We start from the raw sequence: 13,642 nt of genomic DNA, 5'->3' as shown, positions 1-13,642 counted from the left end.
TTTGTTTTAATCTTTGTAACTTAGTTTATGTGAAAAGTACACTTTATTGCTCTGTTTAGATCATTCTGTCCTAATATCATAATTTAAATTTTTATGCGATTTGTGAGGCTAGTTGAATGAGCATAGTTGGAAGCTGTCGTTCTCCTTTTTCTTCTATTTCCTTTTCTTTTATTTATTTGAATTGACTTTACACGCTGGAAAAAAAATTGATGGTTTGCAACTATTGGAAACAAAATTTTTAAATCAGTGATATATCAAAGACTTAGCTCAAATATACAACTCTATCTGGCCCATCCAGAAAATCTCCATAAGCAATATAAAAGAATTAGAACCCAATTACTTTTATAGGTCTAGGGAGCAGTTTAATAATTGTTCCCTTTTGTCATTTACAGTAAAGGGTTAAATGTTTGAAAAGTTCATCACTGTGATATAAACAGTTTGATACGATAAAGAACTATTAATTATATCTAACTATCTGAAGGATTCTGAAATTATGCCATGCAGAGTATACAGGAATCTCATTTCTTAAGTGAAAGTATATTGTAGTGAGGACAGAAGAAGATAAAATTTAAACACCTAATAAAGTAAAAAATATATAAATAAATAGTAGAATTCTTGAGATGAGGTTCACAGAGCAAAGGCAAGAGAAGAGGCAGAGAGGTTTAATAAGTGTTCCTTGAAGAGGTGAGGAGTTAGTGGGTGAAGTTCATAAAAACCAACAGGGTGTTTTTAAATCTGGGATGTATTTGTTAAAATTGAATATTAGAAGGTACTGCCTTTCATAATTTTAGAAATTAGAATGTAAAATTATATTACATTTCTCTATAAGTACTTTATACTATAGGGAATAATTAACTTATTTTTTATAGTTAAAAAGAGACACATGGTATACTATGCTTTTTCTTTTCATAGCTGGCACTTTATGTGCTTTCATTCCTGGAACCCAAAGACCTGCTACAAGCGGCTCAGACGTGTCGCTACTGGAGAATTTTGGCTGAAGACAACCTTCTCTGGAGAGAGAAATGTAAAGAAGAGGGTAAGGTTCAAAATCACAGAGAGAAAATATTTGTAGTTCGAAAAAGCAAAGTGATTCTGAAAAATAATAATAAGTTTTATGTGCACATAGAATAAAGTGGTGGATAAATTAAAAAAGAGAACTTTGGCAGCCTATCAAAGAATCAAGACTGCGTCTTCATTTACATTCACCTACTTATATAAAATCCACAGGTTATTCCACATGTTCAAATGTGCCAAATCTTGCCCCTAACCCCTTTAGTGAGCACTGTAACTAATAGTGAATATATCTCATTTGCTTCCCAGTCTCCAGTAGAATTAATAAACAATGAGAAAGTCAAGATGAGGACAATTTAAAGAGAACCCCCAAATTAAAGTAGCAATTAAATACTCACATATCTGTAGTCTATTCATTTCTTCCACAAATATTTCTTGAGCACCTCTTATTTGCTAGATATTCTTAAATCCTGGGGATGTAGTAGTAAAGTCCCATTTTCTTCCCACCATGGAGCCTGTGTTCTGAGACCTGTTTAAAAAAAAAAAAAAAAAAAAAATCCCCTTTCCTAGTAATGGAGTAGGTATCATCCATATTAAGAAAGGACGTTTTTTCTTTCCAGCAGGCATCTAGAAAAATATTACTTTTGAAAAAAATTATGCAAAAATATTATTTGCCTTTGACAAGCAAAATTTTTAAGAAAGAATCATAGAGTGTAAGATAGATGCGCTATAGGTTCTCTTTAGTAAAGCTGAGAGGTAAAGAAAGATCCAGGATACTTGGTTTCTAATCCTGCCTCTGCCCTGTCTGTGGCTTGGACTACTCAGTGAAACCTTCTCTTCTCAGATATATATAAAGTGGGATTAATTATCCCTGCCTTACCTTCTCATAGAATCATTATTTTAATGACTTTGTTTTAATTGTGATAATTTATACATAAAATAGAATTTATCACTTTCACCATTTTTAAGTGTATAGTTCAGCGGCATTAAGTACGCTGACTTTGCTGTGGAACCATCACCACCATCCATCTCCAGAACTTTATCATCTTCCCCAGCTGCAACTCCATACCCATTTAACAGTAACTCCCTATTCCTCTTCCTTGCAGCACTGGCAACCACCATTTTGTTTTCTGTCTCTATAAATTTGACGACTCTAGGGACCTCATATAAGTGGAATCATATGGTATTTGTCTTTTTGTGACTGTCTTATTTCACTTAGCATAATGTCTTCAAGGTTCATCCAAATGTATCAGAATTCCCTCCTTTTTTAAGACTAAACATTCCATTGTATGTATATACCACACTTTTTTCTCCATTTATCCATCAGTGGACACTTGGGTTGCTTCCACCTCTTGGCTGTTATAAATAATGCTGCTACGAACATGGATGTACAAATACCTGTTCAAGTCCCTGCTTTCAGTTCTTTTGGGTGTATGTTCAGAAGTGGAATTGCTGGATCGTATGTTAATTTTATGGTTAATTTATTTTGAGTAACTGCCATACTGTTTTCCATAGCAGCTACATTATTTTATAGTCCCACAAACATTGCACAAGGGTTCCAATTTCTCCACATCCTCACCGACATTTCATAGAATTATTCTGAGAGAAATGAAGTAGTCAGTAGAAAACATGCCATACAGATTGCAAATTTACATTAGTGTCTCGTAATAACAGTGTTAGAAATTAGTGTTCTGCGTTTCAGTGGTTTTCAGCATAGGAGAAAATGAGATGCATTATAAAATGTGTAATTTGTATTATTGGTGAAGGCAATTATACTCTAAATTTTCTAAACCTTAGGTATTGATGAACCATTGCACATCAAGAGAAGAAAAGTAATAAAACCAGGTTTCATACACAGTCCATGGAAAAGTGCATACATCAGGCAGCACAGAATTGATACTAACTGGAGGCGAGGAGAACTCAAGTCTCCTAAGGTAACTGAACTCTTGCATGATGTAACAGAAACCATTAATCAGAGTTAGTACGTAGTGTACTCTTCCATATCTGACAAGCAGTATAACTTGACAACCCATGTCCTATAGAAAGAAAACAATATATTTTAAAATAACTGAAAATGTAACTGACAGTATTCCTCTTTGCTAATATCTCTAGTCTGACAACTAATTGTACTTGAATAAAAGATGAATTGACTTACGTGTTGTTCTGTCTATTGCATGTAAATGAAAATTTCTGAATATCCTGTTGAATTTTGTGTCATATACATACTACCTAAGAATTTGCTCCCTCTCTGACTAAACATGATTTTTTGAGGAGTGCCCATGTTTGGGGGGTTTTTTGATGGCTTTTGTGTGTTTTAATTTTATAAATTTAAGCATAATTCTGATTTTCTGCCTTATAACATTTCAATTATATAAAGAATGGCAAAAATACTTGAAATCCTTAACTATATTTTTTTCAACTGGAAAAAAAGCAATTTGGGGAGACATTTTGTATTAAAATGTATACGTTATGGCAGGCTTTTTTGTTTAAGTTGAAAAAGTTGATGATTATTGTCTTTCTACTTAGTAGGCACGTTTGTTTTTGTGTGTCAAAATTGCACAACTTAAGTGCATATTCTTTTGGTTTGAGCGGATAAAATAGATGATTATAAAATATGTTTGTGTTTGAACCATATTTATGAGGTCTTGACTGAGTAAAATTTTAATAGTTGATGTCTCAAGTATAAATAATAGAATATGGAAACAATAAAATGTTTAATACTTAATTCATCTGCCAGGAAGGATGCTTCATATTTTATACAAATTTTTACTCTGGAAATAGACTATGGATTACTGTTGCTATTTATGGCCTCATTTTTCTTTTCACCAGTATTTTAAAAAACATAATGTAGTAACGTACTTCTGATCTGTACATCTATGTTATAGGTGCTGAAAGGACATGATGATCATGTGATCACATGCTTACAGTTTTGTGGTAACCGAATAGTTAGTGGTTCTGATGACAACACTTTAAAAGTTTGGTCAGCAGTCACAGGCAAAGTAAGTGTACTTCTCTCTACACTTCGTAAAGTCACCATTTGGTACATACCTTTACAAGGATCAACCAGTGAAAGGAAAACAAGGATTCATTTCTGAGTCTAGCTTATTTTGATAGCAAATATCAGAGCTTCTAATTCAGCTTTTTTCTTGGCATGAAAATGATGTTTCTCATGATAGGGATGTCATTAGTTTCTTCTTCATTTAAATAGTTTGTCTATCTTTGTGACTTAGCTATTTTAAGATTTTACAGATGTGCTTTTTTTTTTTCTTTTTTTTGGCTTAATTTTTCCCACTTTTATTAACCATCAAAGTTATATCTCCTTCCTTTTTAATCTTTTTCAAAAATATGACTGAGGGATATATTTTTTCCTTGTAAACTTTGTTGATAACCTACCTATAGTTTAAAAGTTAAATAAATCATGTTAATTTTGATTTATCTCAAACCATGTAAGATAGAAGTTAAGCAGGCTAGGTATTTAAATAGGAGTTTGAAGGAAACAAAGCAGTCCAGGCAGTCAGTTTCACTTCATACAATATTATACTTTAATGGTTCTCTACTGAGTACTTATTTTTATCTGTCCAATGGAAAATATTTTCTTGAATTAAGTAATTGACCACCTAAAAAAGAATAGAAGAAAGTGTTTGGGGAGGGGGAAATCTGTCTTTTAAAATGTCTTATAACATGTTGATTCTTGGGCAAGAATCTTCTAAATATTCCAAGTCAGATGTAAAAGTTTTTTTAAAACTGCTTCGTATTTCCGTAGTGTAATATTAGTTTTGGATTTATTTCAGGGTTTTAGTGTCTGTCTTTACTTGTCTAGAAGTACCTTGCCTAGAAGTACCCTAACTACTGCCTTGGGGCAGATTCAGATGAAATGTGGAATGTAGCCACACCCAACTCTGTTGGCATTCTTTCATTGAATCCATTCCCATGGAAGAAACCAAGCTGCAATTTTAGTATTATTTTATCAAAGAGGCCAGGCCGGAGTTGTCATACTTTAGTGAGAAAGGTTTACTGTCTACATACTTGTTCCTCGACTGTGTGTGTGTGTGTATAATATGCAGTGCTGCTGAATAAACAAAGAAATACACAGTGATGGGATCATGTTATATTGATGTGAAAAATTATTTTCTAATATGCCAAACATTCCAACTGAGTAAATAACTTTACTTCAGATTTTAATGAACTACTGAAATGTTATTTACATTGTTTTTCTTTCTACCTAAAAGTAATCATCTTAAGTGTTTTTGCAGTGTCTGAGGACATTAGTGGGACACACAGGTGGAGTATGGTCATCACAGATGAGAGACAATATCATTATTAGTGGATCTACAGATCGGACTCTCAAAGTGTGGAATGCGGAGACGGGAGAATGTATACACACCTTATATGGGCATACTTCCACTGTACGTTGTATGCATCTCCATGAAAAAAGGTAGGGGAAACCCTGTAGGGGTTGGGAATTCTTCCTCTGTTACTTGTGAACTTGGGGCCTTTTGTATAGAGTTCAGTTGTACAGTACTTACTATGTCTAACAGAGAGATATTGATAATATGCTCCTAAATTAGACTTTCATCATTCAACTTCAGATACTTCTCTGCTAGGAAAGCAGTAGTGTATTGCCTTAAAATTGGGCAGTAGGGTATTGCCTTTAAATTTCCGTCCTCATTTAATGTGTTGTTGGCTTCCACCTTGAAACTCTGTTCTCTGATCTTGACTAACACCTTACTTTATTGTTCTAAATCTTTGATGACTCATCATCTTCAAAAAAATTTGGGAGGGGGCATATATTTCCAGTAGTGGGACAAATTCAGTAATTCAGGCTTCAAGTCTCTGAGTCTTTTTAATTACCCACCACCCTTCCCCCACTCCATCATATCCCCTGTGTCTGGGCAAAAGCTGAGGCCTGTGGGTTTTAACTTACTCTCTCATTACCTATCACCTGAACTACCTGACAGAGCTTTCAAACTTGGTCACCTTTTACACAGCTGGCAGAGAACCTCCTCTAATTACGGTAGTACCACTGCCCTTTGGGAGCCTACTGTTGGCTACCGAATTAAGGAAGAAACCCTCAATCCAGTTTTCAAAATAGTTTAAGCCAAACCAGACTGCTTGCCTTTTTCTTCTCAGCATCTTTGCTGTTGCTTTTATCTCCTCCTACAGAGCCCTCCTATTAAAGTCCTTTCTATCTTCCATCGGCGTGTCTTCACAGTACCCCTGTTAAACAGGTGTGATTTCTACCTCCTTTGTCAGAAAAGGTCTCTCTGAAGGGTCCTTAGAGTGAATCCACTCCAGTTTTTACCATTAATTCATTCTGTTCATGGCATCTTCTTTATCAAGCACCATTACATTTAGCAGATTTCACTTTAGATTTGTAATATGTGCAGAAAAGTACCTTCTGACTTGTAATTTGAATCTACTTTGAACAGTGTGCTCTACTATTAAAACTGGGGGGGATTGGTATCAAGAGACCTTGCATTTCAGTTTCCATTATGTTCTGACTTAAATCTCTCAATGCTTCCATTTTCTACTGTTCCAAAGGTGGAAACTCTGGCCTGTCTTAATCTCTTAGGAATGACATTAAAGACATCTGAGTTTTCAACTCTCCTTTGTAATCCAAAGGTGATTGCCGTATTTGTATCACTCAGGTCTTCGGAAGAGAATAATGTTGGGTCAGATTTTTAAGGGATTTCTGTTGCCCCTACATGTGTATGTTCTAAAAATCTGTATGTCTTAATGCCCCGGTAGCCTACGGAATATTTTTAAATGTAAGCATAAGCAACCTTTGTTTGAGGACATGTTTAAAACTGGTTAATTTAACCAGAGTATATGGTGTAAAGCACCTATGTTTAGCTGTTTAAATTCCAGATTTTGATTTGTTTTGTTGAATAACCTTTATTGAATTTTTTCCCTAGTCACAAAGGGACTTTGTGCTCATAATTAAAATTGGGGGAAATGACAGAAAGAATAAAGAAGAAAATTTAAGTTTTTCAAAATACTACCACACATTAGCATTTTACACATATTGCCCACACTAACATTTTATTTCTAAAATCAAGATCTTATTGTATGTGTTTAGAGCTGGCTGCTTCCGCTGCTGCTTCTTTATCTTCTTTGACTTTGTCTTCCTCTTCTTCCTCTTTGTCATTTCTAATTACAGTACAGTAGTCTTCAAACTGTTCCACAGGACCCCAAGGTGCTCCTGGGTCCCTCATAGGTGGAGGAATCAAACAGGCAGAATTCTAGGCTTTCCAACTTCCCATCCCAATCAGAGTAACTCAACTTTTGCATGTTTATATATCAAGGTTTTACATAGTATGTATTTATTTTGAAAACAGGTATTCCTGCTTAAGAAAAGGAAAAAAAAGTTTTAATAACCACAGACTTTTTATGTATCATGTTTTCTCAAAATATCAAAATTCTAATACATTCTTTTTTCTGTTTTTTCCCCCTACAGAGTTGTTAGTGGTTCTCGAGATGCCACCCTTAGGGTTTGGGATATTGAGACAGGCCAGTGTTTACATGTTTTGATGGGTCATGTAGCAGCGGTCCGCTGTGTTCAATATGATGGCAGAAGGGTTGTGAGTGGAGCGTATGACTTTATGGTGAAGGTGTGGGACCCAGAGACGGAGACCTGTCTGCACACATTGCAGGGGCACACCAACAGGGTCTACTCGTTACAGGTAAGAGACCTATCTCTCCTGCTCTTGAGATGCTCTATTGATGAGTCATAAGGTTGTCTTACTCATAATCACTGTCAGATTGCTGATCCAAGACAGTCCAAAAAAAGATGAATCAAATTATTCTGCTGTTTACATATAATTTATTTATTTTTGGCTGCATTGGGTCTTCGTTGCTGTGCGCGTGCTTTCTCTAGTTGCAGCAAGCAGGGGCTACTCTTCGTTGCGGTGCGCGGGCTTCTCTTGTTGCAGAGCATGGCTCTAGGCACAGGCTTCAGTAGTTGTGGCTCGCAGGCTCTAGAGTGCAGGCTCAGTAGTTGTGGCTCGCGGGCTCTAGAGTGCAGGCTCAGTAGTTGTGGCACATGGGCATAATTGCTCTGTGGCATGTGGGATCTTCCCAGACCCGGGCTCGAACCCATGTCCCCTGCACTGGCAGGTGAATTCATAACCACTGTGCCACCAGGGAAGTCCCTACATATACTTTAAAATTGGCATGAAGAAAGCATAAATTTTGAAATTATTTAAATGATTTGTTTCAATTTTTCTGTGATTCATTTCCCTCTAAAATACAAATATTTGTCTTGGAACCTGAGACTTCGGGGCCCTAAATTTTGCTGTGTTAATTAATGGGTAGATAGTCTCATAGGAGAATAACCTGGATTTTAATAAATTCCTTAGAGGATTAATTTGGCCAAAGGCTGCCCCTTTGCCTTGATAGCTGGAAGTTGATGGACCATGTAATTGTGATTCCGTCCCCAAAGTGGAAGTGGAACTTTCTGCACAAAGCTGCTCTGCCATCACAGGGCTGCTGGTTTGTAGTCATGAAGAAGTAAATTTGACTTAAACTGATTTTTGGTTTGTTTTCATTTGAACCTGATATCCTAGAATAGATTGCCATATTTTGACATAAATAACTAGATTAATAGCAAGTTTAGAAAACAGATCTTGTTTCGTTTAGTGAAAGACAACATTTTCAATTCAAAAATACAGTTGACCCTTCAACAACTTAGGAGTCTGGGGCACCAACCACCACCCCCCACCCCCAACTCCAGTCAAAAATCCTCGAATAACTTTACAGTTGGCCCTCAGTATCTGCAGTTCCACATCCAAGAATTCAACCAACCTGGGATTGTGTAGTAGGTATTTAGCAAAAGAAATTCAAGTATAGGTGTGGACCCTCCCAGTTCAAACCCATGTTGTTCAAGGGTCAGCTGTATTTCCTATTACTTACATAGCTTGTTTACCAGTTACTGCCCATTAGTAATCAGCAAATTAGTATGTAGTCCCAGGGCTCACAGTTCTGTCATTGGGGTATTTGTATCTTCACTGATGGAATACTGTCTATGTCATGAAATATTGACATATAATAAAGATGTCTGTTAACTTAGAAAAGGAGGAGGAGAAGGAATTGGCTGCAATTGTATGTTTTGTGATATGTTCGAACCTTAATGAATATAATAATCTTATTTAAATAAGCCATTAGATTGAGAAAAGAGGTGGTAACATTATTATAGATCTAGGAATTGGTAGATATTTGTTGAGTTTGGGTATAGCTGGGAAGCTGGAGAAGAGATGCTGTATATAGTTTGCTTTTGTTCTCAAAATGCCACCACTTCTAATTCCAGATATAATTATCTGTTGGCACATTTCCTAAATAGCATTAGGTTCTTGTAAATGAAATTTTTATTTTACATACAATTTTTAATGGAACTTACTTTTAAGTATCATGAAAGCTATCTCCAGCCCTTTTCATGCCATAGGTGTTGATAAGCACACCCTTTATTCATAAACCACGTCAGTAGTTTCAGCTTCCTATTGGGAAGTAAAACTCAAATGGCAATCCATATTGAATCATTCATGATATGTAGCTAGTAAGTGTGGCCAGATGATCTGAAAACAATATTTTCATTTTAGGTGGTTTTTTGAAAATTGTTTCTGCATCTAGTTTGAAGCCACTGTCCATAAAAAACTAGCATTTCTGGTAGAAGCTTCTGAGAACATGCCCTGTAGAGTTGCTTGATTGCATGCACTTTGTCCTAGTACCTCATTTTGTTCCTGGCATTACCCGTGTCTCATGCTTTACTCCCGTCCCCTTTTAGGATTAAGGTCAATAAATAATATCAAGAATATGTACACTTCTAGTCTAATAAACTGTGTCTGTTGTAGTTTGATGGCATCCATGTGGTGAGTGGATCTCTTGATACATCAATCCGAGTTTGGGATGTGGAGACAGGGAATTGCATTCACACGTTAACAGGACACCAGTCGTTAACAAGCGGCATGGAACTCAAAGACAACATTCTTGTCTCTGGGAATGCAGATTCTACAGTTAAAATCTGGGATATCAAAACAGGACAGTGTTTACAAACATTGCAAGGTAAATATTGGCTACCCACCTTTAGTTGTGTTCCTTAAAAATGAGATTTTTGGTCAAAAGAGAAATATGGAGCTTTTGTGTCACAGAAAGAATTAACCTCATACAAAATGAAAACTTATTTTGGATAAGTTTATGAGCCTTTCCACTCTGACTTGAGTAGGATGGGAAGGATTCACAGTGCCCACTGAACTAGAGGAAGAAACATGTGAAAGCCACTAATACTAAATGAGGCACAGCAGTGTTAACTCCTTATATCATGATTAACTTCTTTTTATTAGTCATAGCCCTTAGAAAGTGTTTTTTTCATTGAGGCCATCTGGTGGGCTATACTGCAGCTTTTTTACTCATTGATTTTGTCTCTTCTTCAGAGTTTTGGAATAGTGTCCATTCAGCCTTTGCCTTTGACTGGTTAGTTCAGAGTGGTAGGGTAATAGATTGTCCATGAGCAGAATACGTGATGCTTGTCTATCTACATCACCACCGAGAGAAGTGCTCATTCATGCAACCGGGACACAAAATGTATGCCTGGTAGCTAACCACGCTTCCTGGAACACAGAGCCCTCAGAGATTAACATTTCAGTTACAAATAGCTACCAGATTTTCTTACATCCCTGCCGATCCTAAAATACTCAGAACACAGTTTCTAAATGTGCAGCGTTTTAAATATTTCATTTATTGTGTGTTCCAATATAGATTCCACAAATTACAGTATAACTGACCCTTAGTCATGATTTCTAACCAGTAACGAAATTCCTTTGGTTTTGCCTAGGTCCCAACAAGCATCAGAGTGCTGTGACCTGTTTACAGTTCAACAAGAACTTTGTAATTACCAGCTCAGATGATGGAACTGTAAAACTATGGGACTTGAAAACGGGTGAATTTATTCGCAACCTAGTCACATTGGAGAGTGGGGGGAGCGGGGGAGTCGTGTGGCGGATCAGAGCCTCAAACACAAAGCTGGTGTGTGCAGTCGGGAGTCGCAACGGGACGGAGGAAACCAAGCTGCTGGTGCTGGACTTTGATGTGGACATGAAGTGAGGAGCAGGAAAGGTGGCATCGTCCCAACGTGTAGACGACATACTCCCTGCCCTTCCCCCTGCAAAAGAAAAAAAAAGAAAAAAAGAAAAAAGAAAAGAAAAAGAAAAAAAATCCCTTGTTCTCAGTGGTGCAGGATGTTGGCTTGGGGCAACAGAGCGAAAAGACCTACAGACTCAGAAGGAAAAGAGGAAGCGATGACAAACCACAACTGACAAGAGAGGCGCCTGCCGGCTCGTCCCGGAAAAAGCTTCACTTTGGACTGAGGGCAGCTTTGCAAAACAAGACTTTCGAAATCAAACCAGGTGCAATTATTTCTTTATTTTCTTCTCCAGTGGTCGCTGGGCAGCGTTACTGCAGAGGCGTCGTTACAGATTCTGCTAGCCTGTTCTTTTACCACTGAGACCTAGAAAGAAGCTGCAGTAACATCCACACAGTACCGGTGGACTTTCTCACCAGAGAGCATCTGCAACAAAAAGTCATTTTTCTGGAGCGGAAAAGCTAAAAAGGAAAAAAATTACTGTGAATTGTTTTTGTACAGTTATCATGAAAAGTTTTTTTTTTTTTTTTTTTTTTTTGCCAACCATTGCCAATGTCAATCAATCACAGTATTAGCCTCTGTTAATCTATTCCTGTCGCTTCCACATACACTCTGCAATGCCTGTGTTGCTCAAAGGTGGCAAGTTGTCCTGGGTTCTGTGAGTCCCGAGATGGATTTAATTCTTGATGCTGGTGCTAGAAGTAGGTCTTCAAATATGGGATTGTGTCCCACCCCTGTACTGTACTCCCAGTGGCCAAACTTATTTATGCTGCTAAATGAAAGAAAGAAAAAAAAAAAAGCAAATTATTTTTTTTTATTTTTTTTCTGCTGTGACGTTTTAGTCCCAGACTGAATTCCAAATTTGCTCTAGTTTGGTTACGGAAAAAAAAAGACTTTTTGCCACTGAAACTTGAACCATCTGTGCCTCTAAGAGGCTGAGAATGGGAGAGTTTCAGAAAATAAAGAGTGAAGTTTGCCTGCAAGTAAAGAATTGAGAGTGTGTGCAAAGCTTATTTTCTTTTATCTGGGCAAAAATTAAAACACATTCCTTGGAACAGAGCTGTTGCCGCCTGTTCTGCGGAGAAACTTTTCTTTTTGAGGGCTGTGGTGAATGGATGAACATACATAATAAAACTGACAAAATATTTTAAAAATATATAAAACACAAAATTAAAATAAAGTTGCTGGTCAGTCTTAGTGTTTTACAGTATTTGGGAAAACAACTGTTACAGTTTTATTGCTCTGAGTAACTGACAAAGCAGAAACTATCCAGTTTTTGTAGTAAAGGCGTCACATGCAAACAAGCAAAATGAATGAAAAAGTCAAATGGTTTGCCTCATTCTCCAAGAGCCACAACTCAAGCTGAACTGTGAAAGTGGTTTAACACTGTATCCTAGGTGATCTTTTTTTCCTCCTCCTGTTTATTTTTTTTGTTTGTTTTATTTATAGTCTGATTTAAAACAATCAGATTCAAGTTGGTTAATTTTAGTTATGTAACAACCTGACATGATGGAGGAAAACAACCTTTAAAGGGATTGTGTCTATGGTTTGATTCACTTAGAAATTTTATTTTCTTATAACTTAAGTGCAATAAAATGTGTTTTTTCATGTTAGTATGCCTGTTTCTTCCACTGAGGTAATAACACTTCATTATCAATATTTAGGGTTTGTCTCTGATATTTTAATCTTCGCATCCCCTGTAGTGCGGCATAGAAATTGATGCTTCCAGGCCTATTGTCCACAGCCAGAGTAAGAACAGTGGGCCGCAAGATGCAAATTGTATCTATTTAGACAGTGCAGGAGGATGTGGCACTGTGCTCATCTCTATTACACTGGGGTATATATGTGTGAAATCTGGTCCCTCAAAGAGCCACCAGACTTTTATGGTAGTTACAACTAGAATTCATATAGGAAGTTCATTTTTAAAATGTGACCACATGTCGACTACTTACCAGGAACTTTCTATGCATTCTCTCTGAAGCTCCCACCATCCTGAGAAGTAGACACCATTCTCTCCACTTTAAAGATGAGGGCAGGACTGCGGCTCACACGGGTTAGGTGTTTGTCAGGAGTCAGATACCTGGCCAAGCACCAGGATTCACACTCATGCCCTTTAAGGAGAAAGAAACCTAGAATTTTGACAGACTAAAGCAAGATTTGGGGCGGGGGGGGGATCATTTTTGTGGTAATTTCAGGCTCTTTTGTCGCTGTTTTATTGAATAAATCTAGCATTTTATGAAGTAAGGGAAAAAAATGAAGTTCAGTTACTCAAATTAGGTAGCCTCTCAAGTAGCAGGTTCCTGCCGTGTGTGTATCTCCAGGAATCTCAACTATCCAGGCCCGACCGAGGTGAACGTTGGAAATTTAACAAATATTGATGCTACTTAGAGAATGAAAGTCACAAAGCATGTGTTCTTTACTCCTAAGGCAGCAATTCTTGGGCCTCACTCTCCCAAAACTGCTGAATGAGAACATCTGGGGATGGGACCCAAGAATCTG

At 37.0% G+C, this 13,642-nt stretch overlaps 1 protein-coding gene across 6 annotated transcripts in view; it reads left to right on the top strand.

Moving 5' to 3' along the window:
• Positions 1-12,751, top strand: part of FBXW7 (F-box and WD repeat domain containing 7) — a 204,435-nt gene extending 191,684 nt beyond the window's left edge. For all 6 annotated transcript variants that reach the window (XM_036852411.1, XM_036852410.1, XM_036852412.1 and 3 more), the window contains 7 exons: positions 913-1,036; positions 2,809-2,945; positions 3,897-4,010; positions 5,265-5,446; positions 7,469-7,694; positions 9,858-10,068; positions 10,838-12,751. In XM_036852411.1, the coding sequence (XP_036708306.1) occupies positions 913-1,036; positions 2,809-2,945; positions 3,897-4,010; positions 5,265-5,446; positions 7,469-7,694; positions 9,858-10,068; positions 10,838-11,106 (1,263 nt within the window). In that variant the 3' untranslated portion in view covers positions 11,107-12,751. The remainder of the gene's footprint in view (positions 1-912; positions 1,037-2,808; positions 2,946-3,896; positions 4,011-5,264; positions 5,447-7,468; positions 7,695-9,857; positions 10,069-10,837) is intronic.
• Positions 12,752-13,642: the final 891 nt, after the last annotated feature.

This window comes from Balaenoptera musculus, chromosome 5, assembly GCF_009873245.2.
Source record: "Balaenoptera musculus isolate JJ_BM4_2016_0621 chromosome 5, mBalMus1.pri.v3, whole genome shotgun sequence".
In the NCBI taxonomy this organism is placed as follows: Eukaryota; Metazoa; Chordata; class Mammalia; order Artiodactyla; family Balaenopteridae; genus Balaenoptera; species Balaenoptera musculus.
This window is presented reverse-complemented; position numbering and strand designations above follow the sequence as displayed.